The sequence below is a fragment of the Canis lupus genome, chromosome 6 (assembly GCF_003254725.2).
Source record: "Canis lupus dingo isolate Sandy chromosome 6, ASM325472v2, whole genome shotgun sequence".
NCBI classification, from domain to species: Eukaryota; Metazoa; Chordata; class Mammalia; order Carnivora; family Canidae; genus Canis; species Canis lupus.
In genome coordinates, this window is record NC_064248.1 from 7,766,935 (window position 1) to 7,794,251 (window position 27,317).

The following is a 27,317-nucleotide window of genomic DNA, read 5'->3' on the forward strand; positions in this document are numbered from 1 at the left end:
ATGAAAGCATAATGCTAGGTGAAAGAAGCCAGCCACAAAAGACCACACAGGGTATGATTTCATTGATAGGAAATGTTGAGAATGGTCAACCCTGTAGAGACAGAAAGGAAGTTAATTAGTGGTTGCCGGGGGCGGCAGGTCGGGGGGAGAACGGGGAGCGACTGTGAATGAGTACAGGGTTTCTTTTTTGGGTGATGAGAATGTTCTGGAATCAGACAGTGGCAATGGTGGCACAACTCTGTGAATATACATACTAGCAACCATCTACTTGTAAGAAGAAAACAAACAACAAAAAGTGTAAGAATGCAGTGAAAGATATTCTTCCTATCCATGTCCACCTTTACCCAGCTGCCTGGCTGGCACGCAGGCAAAGATTCTCTTGTGCATCTTTCCAGAAACATACTGTGCATTTACAAGCATCTGTACACACACGTTGTCTTCCTTTTTTAAAAATGTAAATGGTAGGAAGGGTGCCTGCGTGGTACAGTCCGTTAGGTGTCTGACTCTTGGTTTCAGCTCGGGTCGTGATCTTGGGGTCATGGGATCAAGCCCCATGTCCCGCTCTGTGCTCAGCAGGGAGTCTGCTTGGGGTTCTCTCCTTCTCCTGCCCCTCCTGCTTGTGATCTCTTTCTCTCTCTCAAAATAAATAAATAAATAAGGAAATAAATGAAAATGGTAGAATATCACAGATACAGCTCTGCACACCTTGGTAAGTTTTGAGGAGGATGATCTGTCTCCTTTGTCGTGCGAGGGCCAGGGCTGCATGGGGAAGGGAATTTGCCTGTGCAAAGGCAGAGCGCATGCTGCCTTTCAGAGGGGACCTGCTAGGCCTGGAGCCAGAGCAGCTTGGAGGGAGGGGTTGGGGGCTAAGCCAGGGGCTCAGCTTTATACTGAGAGGTTGAGGACGTCAATCAGGAGGTGACACAAAGTGAAGTGATCACACTGGATGGCAAGGAATCTGGGGATGGAAGACGGGGGGCCGGGGGGGCAGTGGAGGAAGGTGTGTGTCAGGAAGGAAGGAGCCAAAGCAAGTGAGGTGAGGGAAACAGAACTCCCCTGAGATGGGAGACACACAGATGTGTGTGTTCAAGTGTTTCTGTGGATATAAGAAGTTTGTGAGAGGTCACAGGGGAGCTCTCAGGAGGCCTGATGTTGAGAGAAGCCCAGACCCAAGACCAAGATTTGGAGCCCTCAGCCCCTAAATCGCCAGATGAGGTTAACCAGGGATAGGATGGGTGTGCGGTGAGAGCCCCAGAAGGCTATGGCTAAATCCTGGGGGCCCAGTGGTATTTAAGAGATGGAAGGATCTGGAGAATGCTATGATCAATAACTAGATCTCACATCTATGGGGCAGATTTTCCATGACATAGATGAGACACAGAAAAGCTGAAAGGACCCATTCAAGGTCACACTGGTAAAAGATGATGTCAGGAGTCAAATCCAGATGCATTTGATTCCAAAATCTGTGGTTTGTCTGTTTGTTTTTTCTGCAGCTCTAGGTCTCCACCCTAGGAAGGAGCCACTGCAGGCCTAGGTAGGAGCGAACACAGGACAGAAGCCAGGAGGCAGAGTGAAGGAGGAAGGAGTGGCACAGGTGCCCAGAGCCCTGGAGGCTGCTTGTACACCCCTAGAATTTCCAGGTCCATAGCGGCAGCTGCCCAGTATGAACACTAGTGAGTCCTCCCAGCAGGGCTGTGGGCCCCCTGTGCCCACAGCAGGATGCTACTGGGCTTCTCGGGTGGTGGCACTTTGCTGCTGCTTTTCAAGAAAAACACACACTCAGAGATTTGCCCTGAGCATATGCCAGGCCCTGTGTTTCCAGGCCAGATTTGCCTTCCCAAGTCCCTGGACTTCAGTAGTCTCAAGCCTGAGGATGAAAGGGGCTTGAGTCTGGAGGTGGAGGGGCTCCCTGGGGAGCACAGCTCTGTTCCAGGTAGGTGCCAGGTCCTTTCCCTGAGAGCCCTGGGAAAGAATCCTGTCCCTTGTGCTTGCTGACTGAGGCCACCAGGCTTCCCTTGTTATGCTGGAGGATAAAGCGTAAATCTCATAGGTCTCTGCATCTTCTCCTACTTCTGAAACAATCTCAAGACACTTTGTAAGCTTTCTAGAATGAGCACTGGCTTTTGAGTAAGAAGGTGGAGTTGAAGTCTCAGTTCTATGGCTGGTGAGCTGCGTAGCTTCGAGCAAGTTACTCGACTTCTCTGGGCCCACTTCCTCTTCTCTCCAGAAATTATCATAAAACCTCTCAGGGCTTTGCTATTGTACAGACAAAATCAGATAACGCATACGAAGCTTCCGGCACATAGCTGGAGCTGAAGAGATGTTCTCCTTCCTCTCCCCAAGGGCAGCGTTCAGAGTCTGCATGTTTTAGCAGAACCTGCTCTCCGGGTTAGTCTCCTTTCCCACTAGAGGGCTCAGCTAGCAAGAGCTCCTGGGGCGGGTGGGGGGGTGGGGTGGGGGCAAAGGGCTGTTTTTTCCTTTCTCCTGCCATTTGGTCCTCATGATGACAGGGGACAAAGCTGAGGAACAGCCCCAGGCAATGGCAGAACGAGAGGCTCCCCAAGCGAAGAAAGAGAAGCTGGGAGGTCACTGGCCCATCCAGCCAGGTTGCCTCTTTCTGTCTGGCAACTTGGAAGGCTCCTGAAGTTGTAGTTAGATGAAACACTGGTCATGCTCCCCTTCCGTGGCAGAAGAGTGGAATGAGTATCTGACCGAGTCCAAACAGCTGGGTTCCAACCTGTAACGCTGTTCAGGCTACTCAGGACCTTGAGGCTCATCTGTGCAGGTGGCTACTGAGTGTGTGGCTCAAAGTCCCTGCAGGGGTGGGCTTCTGCAGTCTTTGTTATACCTACTGGAGGTTGTGAGTATTTAGTGACAAGAGGGAGGCATCTGGCTGGGCATAACAAGGCTCCAGGGAGCCATAGATCCCAGGACAGGTGGGACCAAGAAACAGCAAGAGGGGAGGAGTCGAGAGTGTAGGCACCCACCCTGCTCCTCCACCTCACAGCCACTTTTCCACCCCATCACCCTGGCTGGATATAACGTCAAGAGCATAGGGTGCCGGGTAAGGCTGTGGGAAATCATGGAGATGGGAACTTAGAGACATAAAATGCTGTGCAAATAATTGCCAGCAAAGAGGGCAGTAGTGCAATCTGAAAAGGACCAAGGGAGAGATGGAATGTGGGATACTCCACATGCAGGCAATGAACTTGGCTGGGCCCTCAGCTGTTATCAAATAGTGTCCTTGAGGTCCCTCCCAGGGCCCCACACAGGTGTTCACCGGCCTCCTTTTGATCATCTGCTCTGTAGGGCCAGTTTCATGTAAGGAGTTACTGCATCATATTGATAGAACGGTAGTAAAACCTAATTAACATCCAGAATGAGTTTTTCTAAGGGAAGAAAGATCTGCAGAAAATACAATACCCTAAGAATTTAAATTCCACAGTATTCAAATTCAAATAAATACTCTGTGACTATTACAAGTTGGATAACTTTAGTCCAGGAAAACACAATAACAACAAACCATAAGACAAATACTACTTATCATCACCATTCAAATTTATTTTCCCCTAATCCTTCACATTTATCATATGAGGGAAAAGAGGTAGTGAGAGGTCAAAACTTGGTGAAAGTCAAGGTCACTGGTAAATCAGGCCTCAAACCTAGGCCTTGTAAGTCAGGACCCTTATCATATCCCAATTGCCTCCTGGTATCACATGATTCCCTGCAGAGTTCTGGGAATGTAAACAGATAGAACGGGACCTTTCTTATGGACAGAGAATGCTTTCGATTTAGACACTGGGGCTGTTAACTCCCCATCTCGCCATCCATCCACCCATTTGCTCATCCATCCATCCATCCAGCCAGCCAGCCAGCCACCCACCCACCCATCATTTACTGAGGGCCTGCTCTGTGCCAAGGACTGTGCCATATGAGGACACAGATCCTGCTTGACTATTAAGTGCCATGAAAGCAGCATGTGAGTTAATCACCTATAACTACAGACCACTGTCTAGTTCAGGTCTAGCCTGGCACACAGTAGGTGTTCAGTAAATGAAAAAATAAATGAGTAAACCCAGAAGCTTATGGTCTGGAAGGGGAGACTGGAAGTGTGACGTGAGTCAGTGTTACCAGGGTCATCTCCTGGTGTGAACACAGCGGTGGAACAGCTGAGGAGGCAGCCTCTGTGGAGGGGGACCCCTGCTCAGCTGGCAACAAGATCACTTTGGGGGCTCCATTAGCAAGGGTTCCCTGAAACACAGGCTGATTCCCAAGCTCTTGAGGAGCAGAGGTGCAGTGGGCACCACCTGGGGATCCCTTCAGTGTGTCGGACCTCAAATTCCTTACCTGTGACTCTCCCATCTCCAGAGGCTCCGGGGGGCTGAGCCAACTCTGCCAACACAGCATCTGACTCACTTATTCTAGGGCCCTCTGACTGCCTCTTCTCCATTCCAACTCCATTCATTTCAGTTCAACCAAGGCTTCACAGGGACCTGCGATCCGCCAGCAGCCTACATGGCTCTCTTTGGGCGTGGGGTCTGCAGGTGAACCCTGTGGGAGCCCTGAGTTCAGGGGGTAGGTGGGGGGGCCTGTCTCGGGGCCTCCGGAAGAGGCGAATGAAAGCTAGGGAGGGCCCACTGTATGTGGGTACGTGCTATAAACATCTAAGGCCTCTGCCGACGCTTACCGAGAGGATGTTAAAAATAATTACCCACTGAAAATATTAGATTTGCTCTGGATTGTTCATTACATACAATGGCTTAATAGGACTTTTATTGAATAGCTGCAGAGCTCTGGGCCGAAATCAATTTGCCATACACTTGGAATTTTGATGTATGCTGTTGACTTCCACAACACGGAGTAATTTGTAATAGCTCTGGCTCGCTGTTGTTTCCAAAGCTCCCGCTACATCACAAGCATTTATTTCTGACCACAAAATTACATTTATTCAACAGAAAGCAGCTCCGGGTCTTTAAGAGGTTAACTTCTGGAGTGCTTGGCTGCGGGCCAGCCCCCGGCGGAGGCGCGGCGCGGGCGCAGTGGCACACGCGGTGGTGGCCGCGCCGGGCGGGCGGCCGTGATTAATGGGGCGCTGAGTGCGTCCCTTCCCGCATGCACACGGCTCGCTCCCCTGCTTCCATAGATCACGGGCTTAGCCTCAACATATCTGACTGAAATTGAATTTGGCTTCTCTCTCAACCGTTCATTTCCTATGTTAGGCAAGGTTATATCCTTTTCTGCATGAGCAGAACCAAACCAGCTGCAGCTTCAGAGGAGAAAATGTGTTTTCAATTAGGAAGCTGGCCCGAATGCTGAACCACAGTCCTGCCGCTCCCCTAATTGAGCCGTCATGGAGGGAGCCACGAGGAAGACACCCGAATGCACCAGGCCTTCAGACTGCACTGCAAGGTCATTAAAATGCTGTCACCATCACCGCCATGGCCACCGCAACTGCCACCACCATCACCCCAAGTGCCACGTACGTGAAAAGGCCTAAGAGTCTAGCAGGTGGCCAAGGGGGGTGTGAAACAAGTACCTCCCCAGGAAAGGGGTCAGGACAATGGGCAAGGTGGGCGTCCTCATGAAGCCTCTCCTGCCCCATTCTCACTTGGCAGGGATACTGGGCCCCAACTCACAGATGGCCCTGGCTCCCCTAGGAGGAGAAGCAGCCTTAACTGTTCTTGTGGGTCACTGGGAACCTGGTGGGAAACCTCCCACACAGCACCTGGTGAGTACCTGTTAAGGGGGGCAGATGGGAGAGGGTGAGTTGTTCCCCGAAGGAGGTCTTGGGGAGCCAACTTGGTGGGGCAAGGAGGATACGACGTCAAAGAGGAGATCTGGGCCCTCGGAGGAAACAGACATTTGGACATTTAGAGATGGCAGGAGAAGGATCGGAGGAGGTGGACTCTCAGGTCTTCGAGGATGGAAACAATTCTTAAAGGTGAGGAAGAGCAGAAGGTTTTAAGAACGGAGGCCATGACTTTAGGAGGTGGTCAGAGGCAGGACACCACAAGGCATGGTTGAGAATAATAAAGGGACTGGTCTGGCTGGAGGAGAAGCCAAGGGCTGAAAGCCTGGAAATACACTTAAAGCAAAATCATGAAGCACCCAGCCTGCTCAGGTGCTCGAGCTGGCAGAGCCACAGGACGTGGCCTCGAGAGGAAGTCCCCATGCTGGGAACATAGCACCATGGTTCCTACGAGTGGCCACACTTGAGAATTGGGTGTAGACTTTCTCGAATTCCAGTTGCTCAGACCCTGTCATGGGCAGCTGAATCGGAACCTCACAGGGAGGGGCCTGGGAGCAGAAGTTCTGTGAACACGAGGGCGATTCTCACGCAGCCAGGTGGTCCCTCCGAGGGCCAGCTTCAGAAACCAGCAGTCTGGTCTAACCTACTCTGACACCATCCTGCCTGCAATGCTCAATGTGGTACTCACTGGGTGTAGGCAGGATGGGGCTTTGAAGAAGAATGGGTAAGAGCTGACCACATCCCTGACAGTGGTCCTCTGCCCCTGTTTGAATACTCCCAGTGACAGGAAACTCACTCCCTTAGGTGACAGCTCACTCCATTTTTGAGTGGCTCTAATTGCTGACAAATGTCCTCTTCTGTTCTGCTGATGATAGCCGACCCAAGTATGAGTCCACTGAGTCATACTGTTCTTCAGAGCTATGGGGCTCCTTGCTGGCTGTCTTGCTCACCCACTCATCTTATAGAAGAGCAAAGTGAAGCAGAAAGAAGCCAGGGAGCTGCCCAAGGTCACAGGAGAGTGAGCAGCAGCGCCTAGGCTGGCTCCCAGGTCCTTTTAACTCCTTGCGACATGTTCTTTGGAGTTAAGTCCTTGGACATTCTGGCTTTATTTAGATGTGGCCTTTAGATCTGAGCACTTAAATATGTTATAGCACAACAGATCCTGGCTCCCGGACATCCTTTAAGCTTTCAGCTCCTTTTAGCAAATTCACAGAGTATTTACTCACCATTAATCAATTTCATCTATTGGTTGATTAACATCTGTCAAATGGCCCTGCAAGTATACACGGGGCCTTTGAGTGCTCTGGCCTGCCTTCCTCCCTCACCTGCAGTGCTGCCCCTGGCCCAGCCTGCTCTGCCTGGTGCTCCTTCTGCAGCCCTGAGCTTGTCGGGTTTTCCTCCTCTTGGGTCTTACTCTCTATACCACCTCCAGGAAAAGGCCTCCCAGATGACAACAGTCTCGGAAGAAGTCATTCTGCTCCACCTGCTCTTGCACTTTCTCGACTTAATTCCTTCCCAGTACATTTCACCATCTGATGCTACTCCTTATCTTTATTACATTTCCCTTCACTGGGACCTAGGCTTCAAGGGAGCAGGGATTTTGCTGACTGTGGCCAGGGGTATATCCTTGGCTCTTATTTGGCCCAGAGCTGTACACAGTCAGAGGCTTTCACTGAATGAAGAATAAATAGGTAGCAGAGAGTAAAACCCAGCACATGGCGTTTCACGTGGCCTGGCCATGGCTCTGAGTATTGCTGGTGTGTGGACCTTCAGTACAGAGCATGTTCCAAATGATGATTTGGTCCCTCATGTGGGCCAGGCAGCAGGTGGTACCGGCATGAAGCTGTCTGAAGTTAACCAGGGCCCCACTCCGGCGGGGAGTGCAAATCTGGTTGTAGCAAAGTGTGTGCACACAGTTATGGATATTTACACACACAGGTGACCAGGCAGGGAGTGCAGCATCCACACAGGAAGGGCTGGCCAGAAGAGCAAGGCAGCCTAAGGAACATTTGCAAAGTGCTTTGCACAAGTTGAACATCCACTGTCCTTATCATGGTTGGGGGGTGGTGACTAAGATGATGGAGGGTGAAGGCATCACTTCCCCATTTCCCATGCAGTCCTCAAGCACACCAACATGGGTCCCAGTCCTGCCAGGATCACCCATGTGACTCTGGGCAGCTACTTCCCTCTCTGGGCATAGCCTCCTCCTCTGTAAAATAAGGATATACTTCCCTCCATCCATCCGAGGGACTCCTACCGCATGTCACTAGGGCCAGGTGGTATGTATACAGAGGCCATACAGATAATAGAAAGTCTGGAGAGTGGATGGACACAAACAAACCCACAAAGACAAGGAGAAAAGCCCTCTGGACAAAAGGACAAGTTCTCTGCAAGAGAACTAGTAAGAGGGCCTTGGTTTGGACTGGCAGTCAGAGAAGACCTCTTGAGGGCATGACACCTAAAGCAAGCACCAAGAAGGCAGAAGGGGAGGGCTGGGCAGGAGGTAGGCTGTGGCCAGGCCGGGCACCCTGAAGGCTGAGGTCAGGGTTTCATGTCCACCTCAAGGGCATGGGAGACATTAGAGGACAGCATGCAGGAAGTGATGTGCTCCCAATCCTGGCTGATGCACAGAGCCGAGGCATGGAGGCAGTGGGGGTGTGTGGGGGGGTAGGGGGGTATGGGCAGGTGCTGGAGCAGAGACCGGGCAGAGAACTACTCACTGCAGTGGCCTCCGTGACACATGACAGCTTTGGACAGGCTGTGGGTGGCAGGGATGGAAAGATGCGGGCTGATGAGGGTACTGGGAGGAAGGATGGAGGAGAGCAGGGTGGATGGGAGGGAGAAGGTATCCTAGATTTCTGGCTGAGGCCACTGAGCAGATGGCAGGGCCATTCCTGAGGAGGGAGAGGAGAGGGCAGTAGAGTCTGGCAGGTGCAGGGGCTGGACATGGGAGTGCCGTGGGCTAAGGGTCCTTTCCTGTGGACTGCCTGAGTGGAAATATGGAAGGGGCAGCCTCACAAAGTAGAAGAGCAGGTTAGAGACAGCCATCTGAGTCTTCAGCAGATGGGGCCCGGGAGATCATATGGTACAGAACACTGCCACGGACTGCCCAAGACTGAAAATCAATAGCCAGAGAAGTGGATGGAAAACCCGGAGGGCATACCATCATGGGATTCGGAAGAAGGCACAGTCAGGCAGGCTGAATGTCCCTGATTCGAGTGAGCCAATGACGACAAGGGTCAAGAGAGAGGGGACAGATGCCAGACTTGGTCAGGCTGAAGAGTGATGGGCACACAGGAGAGTGAAGCTGGCTCTCTGGAGAAGCCTGGCCCAGAGGGCTACGATGCCCATTCACTTGCCCATTCACTACGATGGAACATCTTAGTGCTTACAGAGCGCAGGTGAGCAAACTGCAGAGCCAGGACAGGGGGTCCTGCAGGGCTGTGGTTCCTCGGGAGGCAAGAGGGGAAGGCTCCAGAGCACATGTGGCGGGTGCTGCTTCCCAGTGTTATGAGGACGGGGCGAGCTTATGTTTGGTAAGCACCCAGGGCAGCACTTGGGATTTGCTCAGTGTCCCTCAAATGCCATTTTGGACACTGCCACAAATGTGCCTTCCCCTTCTGCCTGCCTGAGCCCCTGGCCTCACCCAAAGCATCCACTTACTTGGAGATGAAAATTACCACCCGTGAAATGCAGAGAGAAGGGAGAATATTTAGCTTCTCACACGCAAAAATACAATTAAGGAGTTACTGCCTTTCTTTTTGAAAAAAGTAGTTCATGCTGACAAAAGAGTAAACGTAAAGTATAAATAAAAAAATGAGCACCTGCGAGTAAGGACGCTGCCATGACTTTTGAAGCCTCCCTTGGGCCTCGCTATGATAACCTTTATTCTCAATTTCCTACTTATCCTTTTCTTTATGGTTTTATTTCATAATAAAAATATATACACATACCCCTAAACAACGTCAGTGCAGTAGTGCCCGTTTTCACGTGTCGTTCATTTTCTCCTGCTATACTGCTCTTTGCCAATTCTTCCTGCTGCTGATGGAAAGTGGGCTATTTCCGTTTGTTTACAAATTTCTAACACTGCTGCACTTGTTTCCTGGGGCCCTTGTTTCAACTTATTTAGAATTTATGCTTAGGAGTGGAAGTGCGGTGTCAAGGTATATAGGCTTCTGTAGCTTTAGGATCTGATGCCAGACTGGTTTTCACAACAGTTTACACAATTTACACTCCTATCTTGGGTTTTGGATTTTGGCCAACCTGGCAGAGACGAGTAAGTGGTGTTTGAATTATTTTAATTTGCATTTCCCGAATTATGAGGTTGGGCATCATAACCTTTCGATTTTCTCCTCCAAGGATGCTGTTTGTGGCTTTTGGCCATTTTCCTATTGGGATGCTTTTTTCCTACAAATAGGTAAAAGTCTTTAATATTTTCTTAATGCTAATCCTTTGTTAATCATGTTGTCTGGCAACTGTCTCCTGATTTGTGACATGCGGCCAGGGATCCCCCTTCACATCGGAGATATTTGGTCTTTATTATGAGCAAGATTCAGAGAAGCCTGGATCATTATCCAACAGGTAATGTAAAATGTCTTGAGAAAGGTGGAGCCTCTTCCTAGTTGAGACACAGGTGAAACGGAGTGAGCAGTGCCCTTGGCTTACTGTGCCACCTTCTGTAGGTGGTCTTTCCGTAATTGATAAATAAGTAAATAAAGCTTTTACTTGAAAATTTTAATTTGGTTAAATGTAACAATTTCTTCCTTTATGGTTTCTAGGAAATCCTACCCAACCCAAAGTCATCACATTCTATATTTTCTTCCACAAGGTTGAACGTTTTGCTTTACATCTTCACTTATAAGTTGTGTTTGTGTCTGGTGTGAGGTATGGATCCAATCTCCCTTAATTCCACAGGATAACCAACTGTTGGAGGGCCATTTACTGAAAAAAATCCCCACTTTCCTCACTGATCCATAGTCCCATCTTTGCAACACTCGTGGCTTCTATATACGCACGTCAGTTCCTGATTTCTCTATTAGGTCCCATCACTGTATTTATCTATCCCTGCTCCCATCACTGCAACTTTTGTCATCTGGCAGGACAAACCCTCCACTATGTTCTTGTGTAATGCTACCTTCACCATCACTGACCACTTGCTTTCGCTTGTCACTTCTAGAATCAGTTTTTCATGTTTTGTGAAAAATTGCTGGATTTTGGATCAGAAATTACAATGACTCCCTCTGATCAATTTGGGGAAAATTGATTATTGTTAATAATAGCAGGAACTTCTACCCCTGAATATCTTCTGTCCCTCTATTTAAGTCCCTCTTAATCTCTTTCAATATAAATGACCCACTTTTTTCCAGAAAGAGTTCCTATTTATTTCTAAGTATCTTTTATTTTTTGTCACTAACTCTAGGTGTATCCTTTTCAGTTTCCTATCGATATAAAAGTATGTAATTACTTCTACATATTGATTCCGTATCTAGCAACTTTGTTAGATAATTGAGGCTCATTTGAAAAATGACAGTTTTGTTCCTTCTCTGATAATACTGGATCTCTTTCTTGTCTTCCATGCTAGCTGAGACTTCCAGTACAATGTCAAGTAAAAGTAGCAATAATACACACTCCTGTCCTGCTCCTGATTTTTAAGAGAATATTTTTGATATCACTGGGTATAATGATTGATATAAGTTTTGGTAAAAACTTTTCCTCAGGTTAAAGACATTCCCCTCTACGTCACATGGCATCTTTTTCTTTCCTTTTTAAAAATCATGTATGGAGGCTGAATTTTATCAAATTCTTTTCCTCTATTAAGATAATTTCTCCCTTTAATCTGCTAAAATTAATATGCAATAAAACATTTTTCTAATGTTAAGCCAAACAGCATTCTTGGGATACACAGAGCTTGATGAATTCCATTTACTAACACCCCTTTAAGGACTTCTGCAAATCTATTCACAAATAGGACTGACTTCGAATTTTCTTTTCTTATGCTATTCTTGTCTGGTTTTGGTATCAAGGTTACACTAGCTTCGCAAAAGGAGGTAGGAGGTGTTCTTTTTCAATTTTCTCAAGGAGTCTGCAAAAGAGTAATGCTTGTCTGTTTCATGAATGATTGACAGGACTCTCCCCAAAACCATCCTAACAAACATTTCTGTAATAGTTTCAAAACTACACAGAGTTTCTACTTCTTCTTTAATCAGCTCTGATGCATTATAGAATTTCAGAAATGTATCCATGTTGTCTAGCTTTTAAAATCTGTTGGCATGAAATTGATTGAAATATTTACTTACTATCTTTTTAATCTCTGCTGTGGCTGAGAAATTTACCCTCTTTCCATTACTAACCTTTTCTTTCCTGATTAGGAAGATGGTAGTCTCTATAAAGAATCAATTTCTGGCTGTTTCTCTTTTGGGTCTCCCTCTCTCTTTTTAAAATTCTTATATATTTTTATTATTATTTATTATTTCCTTTTTCCTATTCCCTTTGAGTTTATTCTGTTGTACTTCTCTAACTTTTTAAGATGGATGTTAAGCTCATAGGTTTTGGGTCTTTCATTTTCTCCTTGAATTAAGCATCCAAGTTATTTCTTAGGAGAATTCTCCTCTCTGAGAACACTTGGCTTAAGCATCCAACTCTCTTACAGCCAAGAGGAGGAGGGCCCAAGCCAACTCCTTCCTCTCCTTCAACCTTTTATACCAGGACCCTTATCAGGGAGAGAAGCAAGAGAGGCGGAGACAATTTCCAAGACTCAGCATGTTCTCAGAGAGTGTAGGTGTCACTTCACTTACGGGACTAAAAGAATTCTTAAATTGGATTGACCTTTTAGGTGATACCCTTCCCTGCACTGACCAGTGGGCTGGGTTTATGAAATAGGCAAATGTAGGTATGGTAATCAATCACTTAATCAAATTTCACTGTGAGCTAAATTTGATGATTTTGCTTTAATGACTCTGAGTGATCGCTACCATTATAGTATTCCCTACTGTTTAATCAAGGACAACAAATGCAATTATTCACCAGTTTCTTTTAAGGCTATTTCCCGAGCAGACTTTCTGGTGTCCCTTTCTCCTTATTAATACAACACAATCAGAAAAACGGGTGGAGGCAAAATGTTTTTAAAACCACCTCCGGAGGCACTTCACTCTTCAATCATTTATTCTCTAGCCATTTTTGAGAGCCTTAAAACTTTTTAGTTCCTGCTGTGGCCGGGGCTGGGAATCAGTGGCCAATAAGACATGGCACAGTGGCTGCTTTCACACATTTTATAGACTACAGGAGAAGACAGACAAAGGGATAGGTGGGTCTTAAGGCACAATGACAAATCTGATGACACACAGTAGGTACGATGGGAGTGCCCTGTGGAGGGGACCTGGCCTATCATTTGGGGCTCAGGGAAGCCTTTCCTTGAGGAAGTGGCGTCAAAGCTGAAGGGAGCCAGGCAAAGAAGCGATTCAGCCCGTGCCAAGGCCTGGAGGCTGGTGAGGATGCCCAATGCACTGGGGCCTGGCAGAAATTCAGAATGGCGTGTATCCAGTGATAGGCAGTAAGGAGTAAAAGGAGTCTCAAAAGGAAAGCACTTGCCCAGTCACGCGAGTCTCAGCAGCCCCAGGCAGGAAGGTGTCTGGATTTACTCTGAGAACCACAAGAAAACCCTGGCGGGCATGAGCGGTACCCTGAGCAGGCTGTTTCCCATGATGGTACAACACACTATGAATATACCCTCTCACAGGAACTCTGAAGTCCTATGTGAATTTTTTGCTGCCTGAAAACTTTATCTTACTCTTTGTTGTGTTGTTTTTTTTTTTTTTTCTTTTGAGGATCTCAAATGGCAAGGCAATCTCTACCAATTCTAAGGCAAAGAACATGTTTTCACAACACCATACATTGTTCTGGGGCGGGGGGGTGGGGGGTGGGGACTCAAGCACTTTGGGATAAACTCAAAGAACGTATCCAATAAATACAACTTCATTCAGCAGCTGCTAACGAAGGATACAAGAGTAATCCTCTGATTAGAGACGAGGCTTTTTAGAAAAACAAGCTTACTGGATCCTGCGCCATCGAAGCAGCAAGATACCCAGGCTTCTGGCCTTACTCATCAGAAAACCGACCCTGCACACATGGTCTCCGTCTGCGGCTGCCCTCTGCTATGAAAGTTCTCTCTTCAGAAATAAGTAGGAGTTAGTTCTTTCTACTCCAATTAGCATACTAGAAAGCACAAATTATTTAATATAAACATAGCAATTAGCAATGGTAAATATTAGTGGTGCTATAAAAATATTTATTTTTCAAATAGCCTTTAAAAAAAAAGGCAAGTAAGAAATCTGGATGTCTCTCATGCATTTCAGATTTAATATATCTGGAAGCACATCCACTACCCCATTCAGAATGTTGGGTAATCTCTACTGTAAGTGGGTTAAATTCTTAAAAGAGCATGTGAAGACAATGTTTTATATTAAAGGAGAAATATGTGGGGGGTGAGGGAGAAGTGCGTGGGTGGATATATATAAATATATATACGCCCATCCCTGATGTACAACACATGCACTTGACTGACCCCAGTTCAGGGGCAGGGCAGTTATAAAAGACACTTTGGGAGATTGACTTTGAACCACATATTAGATACCATGGAATGAGTGTTGCTTTCCTCAGTGTGATACTCGGGGTTTTGTAGTAGTATCAGGGAATAGCCTTACTTACTTACTTGTATGTGTTTAGGGTATAGAAACCAGCTCTCTGTAACTTACTTTCAAATGCTGAGCAAAAGTGGCAAAATGCTAGTGAGCCATGAGTCTAGGTAAAGGGTGTACACATGTTCGTTATACTCGTTCTTTCTCTGCACCTTTATGCAGATTTGAAATTTTTCAAAAAGAAACAAAAACAAGTCAACAACCCAAACCAGCACACTGGGCTATTTCTGTGGCAGAAATACTAAGCCACTGGGCCTCACAAAAGCTGCTGAACAGGTCAAAGAAGAAATCGGATCAATGAGGGCAGGTGTAAGGTGACAGCCTAGCTCAGAAAACAAGAATTTGGAGATGCATTTGTGAGGCAAGGCAATTCATGTCCTTCCAGGCCCAGGACAGTGATACTCCCCAAGCCTCACACAGCAGAGCACAGGAGGGTTTCCTGCAGCAGGAGGTGGTAAACAGAGGAGCCTTCTGTGTCATCCCTCCCGAAACTTGCAGTGGCGCCAGCAGTCCCTGCTGCCTCCCGCACGGCTCCCTCGCCCTCTGCTGTCACCTGCACACTGAAGAATTTGCCAGGGATGCCTGGGTGGCTCAGCGGTTGAGCGCCTGCCTTTGGCCCAGGGTGGGATCCTGGAGTCCCAGGATCGAGTCCCATATCGGGCTCCCGGCATGGAGCCTGCTTCTCTCTCCGCCTGTGTCTCTGCCTCTCTCTCTCTCTGTGTGTGTCTCTCATGAATAAGTAAATAAAATCTTTAAAAACAGGAAAAAAAAAAAAAAAAAAAAGAATTTGCCAGAGGGCAGCCCCAACCCCTGCATCTGGGATTCTGGGCCCAGGATCCCAGCCTGTGTCCAAGGAGGCAACTGGCATGGCCTACTGCCTGCCATTCCTGAACCTGCCATCTCACTTCCCCAAATCTAGCCCCTTCCCCATGTTACCTGGGCATTAGGAAGTTGCAAGAAAATATAATTCCCAAGATGCACTCAATTTGGGTTCTTTTGAGGGCTTCAAAAAAGTCTTGTTCCCACTCCTTGGGATTATTACCATTGCCATCATTTTAGTAAGAGAAGGTAAGAACCAGGAACAGGTAATTCCACAATAGTAAAAACATTTCTGGTTTTCTAAAATTCACCGAGTCTCCACAAGGGGCTGAGAAGGCATTGGAGTGTCTCCCATCTCAACAGCTCACATCTCCGAGGGCTGCCCACCATCGTACCAGATGGCGCAGTTCTTCTCTGGAAGGATGCAGGAGAAGCTGTTCCTTATACTGAGCCCAAACTTACTCCTTGCGGCTACCAGTTGTTCTTTGTTTCAAGGCCCAAGCAAGTGAAATCCCTCTCTCCCCAGTAGCTGTGTGTGAAAGCACCAGACTGCCCCACTCCATCCTTCCCACACAGGAGGCCTCCTGGTGGCCACAGCCTCAGGCTAACTCAGGAAACCAGGGCCCAGGGAGGGCCGTGGACTTCTGAAGGCTCTACTGCAGACAAACTCAGCCCACTGTGGGAAGCACAAGCACACAGGCCACTTGGCCCCTGAATCTACCACACCTTCATATATTTCAGATATGGCTTCACTTTCTATACAGGTTTTAATTGAGGACCCAGTGAAAGCATCACACTGGGAAGCGCAAAATCCACATGACACTGAATGAGTGCAGCCGAGAAGGCTCCATCTGGGCAGGCACCTTCTGTCAACGGCATTTATTTAATGAGAATAAAAAGAAAGCGCGATGAGCTATGAAGGTTAGCTCAGGATATAAAATAAATATAAATGCTTACCTCCCCTTGGAAGCTCTTCAGCAGTGGTGCTACCTGCTTGCGTAAATCCTGGAGCAAGAGGGGTGGGTCAGGAAACAGCCATTGGAGAAGGAAAGAGAAGGGAAACATTCGTTAAAGCCTCCTAAAAACAGCTTTGAATTCAGTGATGATTATCATTAGATAAAGCAATCCTGGTACCTCCCCTGTCCGTTTCCTTCATTCATACAACATAAATAATGGCGACTGGAGCTCTGTAATTTAAATGAACTTACTTGGGAATACCACTAGATTCTATTTCTAACCAAGTCTCAGCTATACGCTCCTCATTCTATTTTTTAAAAGATTTTATTAATTTATTAATGAGAGACACATAGAAAGACGCAGAGACACAGGCAGAGGGAGAAGCAGGCTCCTGGTGGGGAGCCCGATGCAGGATTCCATCCCAGGACCCCGGGATCACAACCTGAGCTGAAGGCAGATGCTCAACCACTGAGCCACCCAGGTGCCCCTGAGCTGTTTCTTTTGAGCACTCTTACTCGGGGATACATGTTTTGAATCCATGTCTGATATTGTCAGTGCAAATTTCATCCCAAGCCACCAGTACCTATTTCAAAACAATGAAACACCCCTGGAAGAAAGTCTGTATGATCTCCTTGAGAATATTTTCTTTCAAATGAAGTAAGTGACTAATGTACAACATAGTGGTTATAGTCAATAGTAGTGTATTATACACTTCAAAGCTGTGGAGAGACTAGATCTTAAATGTTCTCAACACAAAAAAGAAATGACAATTATGTCATGTGATAAAGACGTTAGCTGATGCTATTGCAGCCACAATACTGCAATATGGAGACGCACCAACCAGTCCATGGTCTACCTGCAACTTACACAGTGTTAGATGTCAAGTGTATCTCAATGGGGAAAAAATGAAGTAATTGAGAATATGTTCAAATAGCGCAATTTCTCCTTCAGCAGATGCAGTATTTATGGAGCATGATCTACATGCCAGATCAGATTTAGTAAGTCTGGGCCAAGGCTAGCCATATACCTGTTTTTAGGTTCCAAGACCAATGTACCCGCCAACTGACACAGCCTAGTACTGGTAAACATTGGACACAGACCAATCAACCCATAACACAGGAAGGAGGAAAAGAATTATTTCAGCGTAAGAGCCCAGGTGTTATGGGGAGAGCACAGAGAAAGGATAAATTCAGATTAAGGAGGTGAGAAGTAGTTTCACAGAGGAGGCAGCACTTGGGCTGGGAAGTCAAGCAGGATCTTTTCACAGGTCACTTCTCAATATGCCTCCTGTCATGCACACACCACCTCTGAACCACTGAGAAGGGCTGCTGTCAAACACGTGAATGTGGGACACCTGGGTGGCTCAGCTGGTTAAGCACCTGCCCCTGGCTCAGGTCATGATCCCAGGGTGCTGGGATAAAGTCCCACACTGGGCTTCCTGCTCAGTGGGGAGCCTGCTTCTTCCTCTACCTCTGCCTCAACCCTGGCTTGTGCTCTCTCTGTCAAATAAAATCTTTAAAACACACACACACACACACACACACACACACACACACACACACACACGAATGCTACTAGCAAATGAAGAGTCTAGGCTTCTGTCCACAGCTCCTGGGTCAGAACCAGGTCCAGAAGATGGAAGATAGAGGGCAGAGTCCTGATTCTGAATTCTGGCCCGGCCGCTCACTATCAATGGGGGCAAGGGATGACACCTCACCTTGGAAAGTTTAGTTTTCCCTCCCCAAAGTGCTCACGGGTAATCGTGTCTTTCCCGAAACAGAGGGATAAAGTACAATGGGGGGGGGGGGGGGGTAGCACTGCTTATGGCACAAAGTAAGTACTTAATAATATAAATGACTTGTATTATTATGAGTTAACACCATAGTTACCATTCACGGAAAGGCTTTCTAGCAAACTTAGAGTTCCCCTAAATCCATCTGGGTGCACAGAAGACAGCCTTTTCTGGCACCAGGATTTTTAAGCCTTGCTTGAAGGTGGATGAAGAGGGAACCCACGCATCCCAGAAGGGGTAGGGGTGGGGACGATCCCTTGGCTTCAACCACTCTGGGATGCAATGATTCCCTAAGTAGGCCTGCCTGGCTCTGGGCCTGCTCAGCAACCTGAGGTGAGCCGTCCTCGTCAGCTGTATGTACACAGGGGCACGTGTGACACCTGCTTGCTCTTTTGATAACTCACTGACAACATCCTGTATTCCTTTAGCCAAATACCTAATCCAAGGGTCCTTCCATCCTATGCTCTGAAACCAGCTCACCTGCTTGCTCACCAAGCTGAGCAGTCCTAGGTAGAAGTGAGGTAGAATGGCTTCAGGTGTTTTTACTCCTGCATAGTCTGTGGTTCTCCTCTGGACCAGATCCCTTAACCATTTCGGGTCATGAAACCTTCTGAGAATCTGAAGAAAGCTATTGGTTCTTCCCTCCGGTATGCAACTCTGAGAAAGATTTCACTGTGGTCTTCTCTAAGCCTACCCACGACCCAAGTTAGGACTGCCTGTTCCAGCCTGAGTTGTCCAAATGCAGCCACCAGCTATTTATACTTAAATGTAACTTAATTTATAGTTAAATGTAACTTGATAAACTAAATTTGAAAAAGTCAATTCCTTCATTTTAGAAGCCACCTTTCAAGTACGCAGCAGCCACACGAGGCTGGTGGCCACCATGACAGCACAGATATGGAGCTCCTCTGTCACTACAGAGTGATCTATTAGACGGGGCTGTATTCTAAGCTCTTTGCCAAACACAGCTAACCCACATTGTTTTGTACTGTGGCCTTGTACAAGCATTTGATCAAGAAGTAGTATCATTTCCCTTTTGATTACACATTTTCCTATAGGTCACCTTCCTAAGGGTGATACCATTATTTCCCTGGAGAAGGCAGTATGTTTGTTCTTCTACTGCATCCTTTTCTACGTTCTTACACCACGTTCAATGACAAAAAAACCAAACTCTTTACCAGCCTCTTCCTAAATGGTAGACAGCCCCCAAAGAGGCCCACATCTCGATCCCTGGTACCCAGGGCTCTGTGAGGTTAGGGACACAGCAGATGTAAGTCAGGGACCCTGAGTTGGGAAGATGCACCTGAATGGCCCAAGTGAGCAGGAGGCAGGAAGGAGGGGGAGAGTCCAAGAGGATATGATGGTGGAAGCGGGGATCAGAATGAGGTAAGGGTGGATGCCAAGGAGTGCAGGCGGCCTGAGAAGCAGCAGAAGGCAAGGTAACAATCCCACTTAGAGCTTCTGAGAGAACACAGCTCTGCCAACACCTTATCTCAGCCCAGCAACACCCATTTTGGACTTGTGACCTCCAGGAGTGTCAGACAACAAATTTCTGTTGTTGTTTTGAGCCAGCAAGTCTGTGGAACTGGGGATGAAAAAGGTGAAGAATGAGGGGGAATTACTGCTGGATCCCAACCAAGGTCAATGTTGTAACCACGAGAAATAAGCCACGCTCCTTCATCAGACACCCTCAACCACAGGTAATGACGTGGGAGGTCTATTGCGAACAGCTCGCTGTGTGTTGGGGACAGGGTGACACGGACGGCAGGGTGGCAGTAGAGAGAGCCAAGGACTCTGAGGACTCCAAGGGGGCCAGGCAGGTCCCCCGCTCTCCCACCTGCCCCTGCACCCCTGGGGCAAGGATGAGTGCACTGGGTGGCTCTGGTCACAAACTGCAAAAAGGAGATGATGGATGGAGTCTGTCTATTGTTTGTTTTCCGAAAAGGCTGGCTTTGAGGAAGGCAACTGGTTAATGAGGTACAGCTGGTGCTAGGGTACGTATCCCAGTGCATAAAGAAGAGCTGGCGGACATTCACAAAATGGTGCCAGCACTGTCCATGGCATGCAAGCCCAGCCACCACAGATGTGCTGTGAATCTTCCTCGCAAGAGGTCACAAACTGGGGCGTGTGGGGGGCTCATCAGGTTAAGCATCTGACTGTTGATTTTGGCTCAGGTCATGATCTCAGGGTCATGAGACCGAGCCCTGCATCAGGGTCTATGCTCAGCATGGAGTCTGCCCGAGATTCTCTCTCTCTTTCTGCCCCTCCCTCTGCTCTCTCTCTCTCAAATAAATAAATCTTAAAAAAAAAAAAAAAGAGGCCATAAACCTACATTCATGGAATACATAAAAGGAAGACGTGAACAGTTCTGGGATGGTAATTTCAGCATGATGCTTGTCCAACAACTATCTGTGGGTACCGTGCCTCTCCCAGACCCAGGGCTTGGCCTCAGTCTACCCCAAAGCTCGCCCACCTGGCTCCTGCCCTGCCTCATGAAAACACCAGCTTGGAGAAGTAGAAGAAATGATAAAAGTGTTCCTGTGTTCTATCACTGCACTCTGGGAGGGCAGAAGGCTGAGCCTCCCATAATGACCATAAATAATGTCAACTTATCTACACTGTCCCCTCTCTGACCAACCCACTGTATTTGGACATAGTCACATCTCACGACAGGCTTACTCAAGTAACCTCTTAGATGTATATTTTTAAAACTCTTTTAAAAAATATTTTATCCATTTGAGAAACGGAACAAGAACATGCATGCAGGAGAGGGAAAGGAAGAGGAAGAAGCAGAACCCCCCACTGAGTAGGGAGCTTCACAATGTGGGGTTCAATCCCAGGACCCCAGGATCATGACCTGAGCTAAAGGTAGACATTTAACTGACTGGGGGACCAAACAGCCCCTGAAAGAACCTTTTAGAGATTAAAGCTGGATGTGTGTGTTTGTACTCACACCTATACATAATATTTGAAGTTTTAGAGAAAAAAGGCACTCAATATTCATACCCATACACACACAACTGGTACATATGTCCTTCAAATCACCAGCTAAAAACCCCCCATTCTGGGGCACTTGGGTGGCTCAGTGGTTGAGCGTCTGCCTTTGGCTCAGGTTGTGATTCGGGGGTCCTGGGATTGAATTCCACATCAGGCTCCCTGCAGGGAGCCTGCTTCTCCCTTTATGTCTCTGTCTCTTTCTCTGTGTCTCTCATGAATAAACAAATAAAATCTTTAAAAAATTAAAAAAAAAACATTCCGATGTTATTTTAGGCAGTTTGAGACATTCCTTATCCAAGTCTGCCACCTGCATGTATTATGTGCTTTAGTACTAAACTAAGGAGACAGAGCTGAGGATGCTCACTCCTGACCCCTGGGCCACTCCACCGTCGGTTGGTGAGCACATGACATGATTTACTGTCCTTTGAGAACACGGTGTCCTTTGCTGTCTGCACAGCGCCATGAACTGCAGACACTGCCACCCTGGGCACCACGTGTATCTATGTGCCCTTCTCTGCAATTGTAAACTGAAGAAAGTGGGGTCCAGGCCAGTGAAAAGCATATTGGCATGAGACGATAATTAGGGATTGAATACAAGGACCAAAACACTCAGTAACTTCAGGGTACCCACTTAATTTCACTGTAGGTTTTGCAGTGTGGATTTAAATTCACTTTGATTCAGTCCCATTTATTGAGCAAAAAGCAACAAACATCTTAACACACAGAAAGTGATGTCCTTGAGATTATTAATATCGATGTCTGTTGGCAAAGCCAGAATAGCGCATTTCAACCTTCTCTCCCTTGAGTACATTCCAAATAATAAGCAATGTTTAGAGAGAGATGCTTCTAGGTGAAAAGGATTTTCATTGTTCTCCAAACCATTGATTCACAACTCACTTTTTTAGATCAGAACATTGAATGGTAAAATGCAACTGAATTTTCTGTGTATGATGACTACCAGAGAAAATCATGCTGATTTAGAAGCCAACACCAAAACAAAATCACCATGTGGTGTTCAGATGCACCTGTGAGGTGCAAGCAGAAGATATCCCAAAACATGGTCCCTGGTCCTATACAGTATGCATCTTTGGTTTCTGCCCATTCAGGGCACTTGGGTGGTCTTGGGAAGGCTCTGACCCACTTTGGAGCCTGGTATTCCCAATACCCCCGACATCTCTCCCATTTTGTGGGCTGGACATATCACAGAATCTCATGCCACGGACTTTTACACAGATTTTACAATGTCCCGTTCACTTCTACTCCACGGTAACTCACATGCATTTCTGTGACATTTAAGACTCACAACTGGGGACACCTGGGTGGCTCAGTGGTTGAGCGTCTGCCTTTGGCTCAGGTCATGATGCCGGGGTCCTAGGATCGAGTCCCACATCGGGCTCCTTGCAGGGAGCCTGCTTCTCCCTCTGCCTGTGTCTCTGCTTCTCTCTGTGTGTGGACGGCACTCCCTGGCACTCCCCACAGGTGTCTCATCCCCCCTGGTGGGAGTGGATCCTGTCTTGTCTGGGACAACCCAGGAGCACTGGGCCAGGGTGGGGGGGTTGGGGTGGGGTGGGGAGAAGAGTCAGGGTGGGAACAGTAGAGGGGGTGGGCCAGGTCACCTCTGAAAGGCATTACATAACTGCATGTTCCACACCTACCCAGGGTGAGAAAAGTGAGCTGCAAATGAGTTTACTAACCCCTTATTTCTGCCTTACTACTCAAGCCTCAAAGTGAAACAATTCTGACTTGAAAAGGTTTTAGGTATATATTCAAAGAAAATCACTACATAATATGGCATATTTCATTTCATGTGATATCATCACCTGTAAGATGTATCACTTGTTTATGCCACATTTCTTTTTAAGGAGGATCCAAGCCTAATGTGGGGCTTGAACTCACAACCCCAAGATGAAGAGTCACGTGCTCCACCAATTGAGCCAGCCAGGTGCCCTTATTTTATGCCACATTAAGGAAAGAATGCAGCTTCTTAAACTGGGATGGCACTGATTTTATTCCTCACTCTGCTTCTGAAGATGGTCAAGCGTACGCATTATAATCGATAAAATACAACATGCCAATGACTTGATGTTAAAACATCAACACTGGAGTTGTTTTTGTTTTGAAACGATAGTGGCCTATGTTTTAGGTATTGTGGCTGTTTTTCAAAAGGGTCCTTGTCTCTTAGAGATATATCCTAAGTTCTAGATAAAATATGATTTTTGCTCCAAAATAATATAACAGAGAGGGGTCATGAGTGAGAAGAAGGAAGGAAGGAAGGAAGGAAGGAAGGAAGGAAGGAAGGAAGGAAGGAAGGAAGGAAGGAATGTGTTGGCGGGCTGATGGCTGCCACAGATGGACAGCGTGACCCGCAGGGGTTCGCTTTACTCGTCACCCCTATCTTGTGTATGTTTAAAATAGAAAATGTTTTTAAAACACTAGATTTCCCTCTGAGACACATGAAGCCTTCAGCTGACTGATCACAGGGAACAGGCAGAAAGAATTAAGAGGTTGGGGTGGGGGGGTGGGGGGTGGAGGAGCATGTCTCTTAAGTTACAAGCTACCAGCTTGTCACCTGTCACCTTCATCAGACTAACCTGGGGATCAAAGGGTCATCTGGTCCCATCTCCTGCCCAAGGCAGGAGACTTACTTGTGGTGTCCTGGCCATGAGGCTTGTCCTCCTGAAGCCACTCTGTCCCTCCTGGGACAGTCATGGTGTTAGAATACACCTCAATGCAGGATCATAGTTTTCCAATACGGGTCTCCCAGAGCCACCATTGAATGCGGGTATTTGGGGGAACAGTTGTCCTGAGCAGACACAAAGAATGTGACTACTAGTAGCTGTTTATGAACAAGTCACTTAAAACAAAAATCCAAGCAGATTCAAGGTGATTCCATTCTCACTGACTCGCTTTGTGATGCGTTTTGACTGAAGGAAGCTGCTCCCCAGATCCATGGGTCAGCTGGGGGAGAACATGAGCAGCTGAGGCTCAGTGCCCCCCTACCCTAGCCTGTCCAGTATTTGGGAACCCTGCTCATGACACTCTGCAGACCCTCCGCTCCACCCCACGTCTTCCCTCTGGACCAAATGCCACTCTATGCTGCCTTCTGAGTCTACAAATCCTCAGGTTCTAGCTGCTAGATATACAGATCATAGAGATACCAGACAGGGGTAACCTGGATGGAGTCATTGCCTTTGCAAATCAAGAAATTCCTCTCTAGAGAGTATTTTCTAAAAGAAAAATGCAAATACATTGATTTCAGAAAGAGTCTGCCATTTATAAATGCATTAACACCCAGTAAATACAACATCAGATTGATATGAATATTGCAGTTTAACAGAACTACTACTTTGCCAAAAAGTGATTATAAATTGGTGACTTTTTTTTTTCCAACCAAGAGATTCCTCAGACTGAAATGAGAAAAGATCTCTTTTTGACAGCCTAAAGCCAAAAGACTGAAAACTGTTCAAAACCAGGGAGCTCCTGATTCTTTATTCTGAGGTTTCTGGGGTTTGAAAATACCCTGATGATGTCTGCATCATCCTTATTATCAAAGAAGAGCCCATGTGACACACCATAGTTGAAGGCTGGTTTTATTGACTGTGATGTAACAGTCTGCTTTCTTACTGATAAGCCATCTCTTCTACAAATACCATCCATGCACATTGGTCCAGTGTATTTTTTTTTAAGGTCCTGGTGGCACCAATGAAAGAACCCTAATTATGTGGGAAAGAAAAATTGTTCTTGGCACTTATTTCCCTGCATGTCATTTAGATTTAAGGAACTTCTCCCTTATCAGGGTATGCCAGTGCACGGCCCAGGTGTGGAGGCTCAAAGTCCAGACAGTATGACACACAGACTGTTGAGCTCAACTTAAAATATGTAAAGTGAAGTTTTTCTTGCACCATGCTCCTGAAACCTTTGCTTCCTGTCTCATCACCTGAAGATGAATCATGCAGCTACCGATGGAGCACCCTACTTTTGGTTACTTTTATAGATGGACACATACTCCCTCCAGTCTCTGGGATAGAAAAAAAAGTAATGTTAAATGGCATTTAAGCTCAAGTGTTAAATAAAAAATATCCTTCTATACAACAGCAGGCAGTATGTCCTGGCAATTTCTCAAAGATTTTAGTTCACAGATTTGAGAGAATTCCATTAACTTTAATTATTTATTAGCAGTCAATTTAGATTACCATTCTTGACCTATTTTTACAGTGCATGGGCCACCCAGCAATGAAATAAATGAATAGTCCTTTTCTACAATGGCTGATTTTTTGAAATAATAGAAATCAAGTTTAAGGAAGGAATGAAACCCCAAACATGTAATTACCACAATATATAAGCTGCCACGCTGCCTTTGTAGCTGGATAAAATGCACATCTTTGTGAGTTTTTTTGGTTATTAAATGAGATTATCTTGAAAGGGATAAACTCACTCATGCTATAATTTCTTTCCATTTAAATTTCTTTGCTCCATTTAGAACATGTTCTGTATCTTGGCAAAAAAGTCTCTAACACTGATGGATGTGCCTTTAGCACCGTGCCGAATAAAACTGCGTAATGGGAAGGCCTGGCTTTGTAGAGCTACAGAGGTGGGGTGGGCATATGTGAGGCTCAGGTAGAAGGTAAACACCCACGGCCAGCTGCAGGCATCTGAAGGTGGACAGGGTACCCCGAGTCCCTGGGCAAGAGCAAGTGGTCTTCTTTCAGGAGACTCATTTGATGATGAGAAGTGGCAGGTTTTATCAGACTGGCATGCTCAAACCTGGACCTAAGGTGACAAGGGCCGAGGCCAGGGCCCAGATGCAAGACAGAGGCGCTGGTTTGAAGGAAGCAGCTCAGCAGTACAGGAGAGCCTGAGTTCACTAAGCCAGCGATTGTCAGAGTGACGTCTGAGGACTCCTGGCTCCCTGAGACCCTTCCAAAGGTCCACAAGGCCAGACTATTTGTGTCATTTGCCTTCCACAAGCTATATGATGTGTGATGATGCCATCACTCTGACACATGCGTGCTTGTGTATTCTTGTGCTTGAAAAAGGGTCTGTTTTAATCTCTAACACATCACTATTGATAGACACACAGACATGAAAGCTCTCTCGTTCCTCAATTTTAAGACACCAGAATGTTTGAGAAATGGCAGCTGTGAGGTTTCCAGTTCTTAGAGCAGAGAACTTCATCCAGGTGTCAGGATGTCGAGGTGGTCTGATGCCCTGCTGGCATCCCATGAGGGAGCTGGGCCAGCCAGTCACCCCTGGGACAGCCACTGAGCTGTCCCCCAGTGTCTTGTGGAGTCTGCGGGGCTGAGGGCTTGGAAGCGCTGGCTCTCCCAGCCCAGCTGGCATCAGCCCTGCCTGGTGGCACAGGAACTTCCTGCAGGACTTGTAGTGGCCAAGGGAGGGAGCAGCCTCAGGTTCCTCTGACCAGTTCTCTACCCACACCTGATTTGCCTTCGGGTCGCTTCCTGAATAAGTGCTCATGTCTACACCCTTAGTTTATTTCTGAACTTCGAAAGTACTGTTGTGATTTGTTTATGTATCTACATGCCACTGAGTTTTGAGTCTGTCAATGAGAGGTATCACATGTTATGCACCTAATTTATCATAAAACCCTTCGAGCATTTACTTCATGCCACAAATGAGCTAGTCACAGTCCTGCCTTCATGGGGCTCACATCCTATGTGAAGATGAACCAAGTCTAGATTCCTAGGAGGTGGCTAAGAGGCAATGTGCACGTCAAGTCTGCTCCTGGGTCCAATGACAGTGTGAGGCCCGGAAGACACTCCATGAATATTTGCAGACTGAATGAAGGAATAAGGAGATGCTCTTCTCAGACTCAACACCATGTCCACCTTTTATGAGAACTGCCGCAAGGAGACTCATGTGCCAGACAAAGGACCTGCCTCAGAGGTGCCTTTTTACCCTGGGACTCTCTGAAAGGAACCATGAACATGGCTCTGACTTCACCACAACACACACCCACTGTATAATTTACACTAGACTTCAGGCCCTGCTGACATTTAGACGAATGGGCTACTTGTTAGAATGTAGATTCATCTGTCAGTTTAGTGCTTCTACTGCTGGGAATTCATCCATAAGGATGACCAGAGATGCAGGCAGAGATTTATGTACAGGAATGTTTAGCACATCCTGTTAAAAAAAGAGAAAAATTAGAAATAATACGGATGCCGGCAGTAGGGGTTTATTTGTTAAATTTCAGTAAAGCAATATGATGGCTTATCAGGTAGTCAGTAAAAGTATTTTTTTTAAGGACAGTTAATACCATAATAATGCGCCACTGCCACTTATTCACCAA

At 46.8% G+C, this 27,317-nt stretch overlaps 1 protein-coding gene across 12 annotated transcripts in view; it reads right to left on the reverse strand.

The window, feature by feature from the left end:
* CUX1 (cut like homeobox 1) overlaps window positions 1–27,317 on the reverse strand; it is a 364,476-nt gene that overhangs the window by 181,906 nt on the left and 155,253 nt on the right. For all 12 annotated transcript variants that reach the window (XM_025425918.3, XM_025425917.3, XM_025425919.3 and 9 more), the window contains one exon: window positions 16,219–16,266. In XM_025425918.3, coding sequence (XP_025281703.1) covers window positions 16,219–16,266 — 48 coding nt within the window. The remainder of the gene's footprint in view (window positions 1–16,218; window positions 16,267–27,317) is intronic.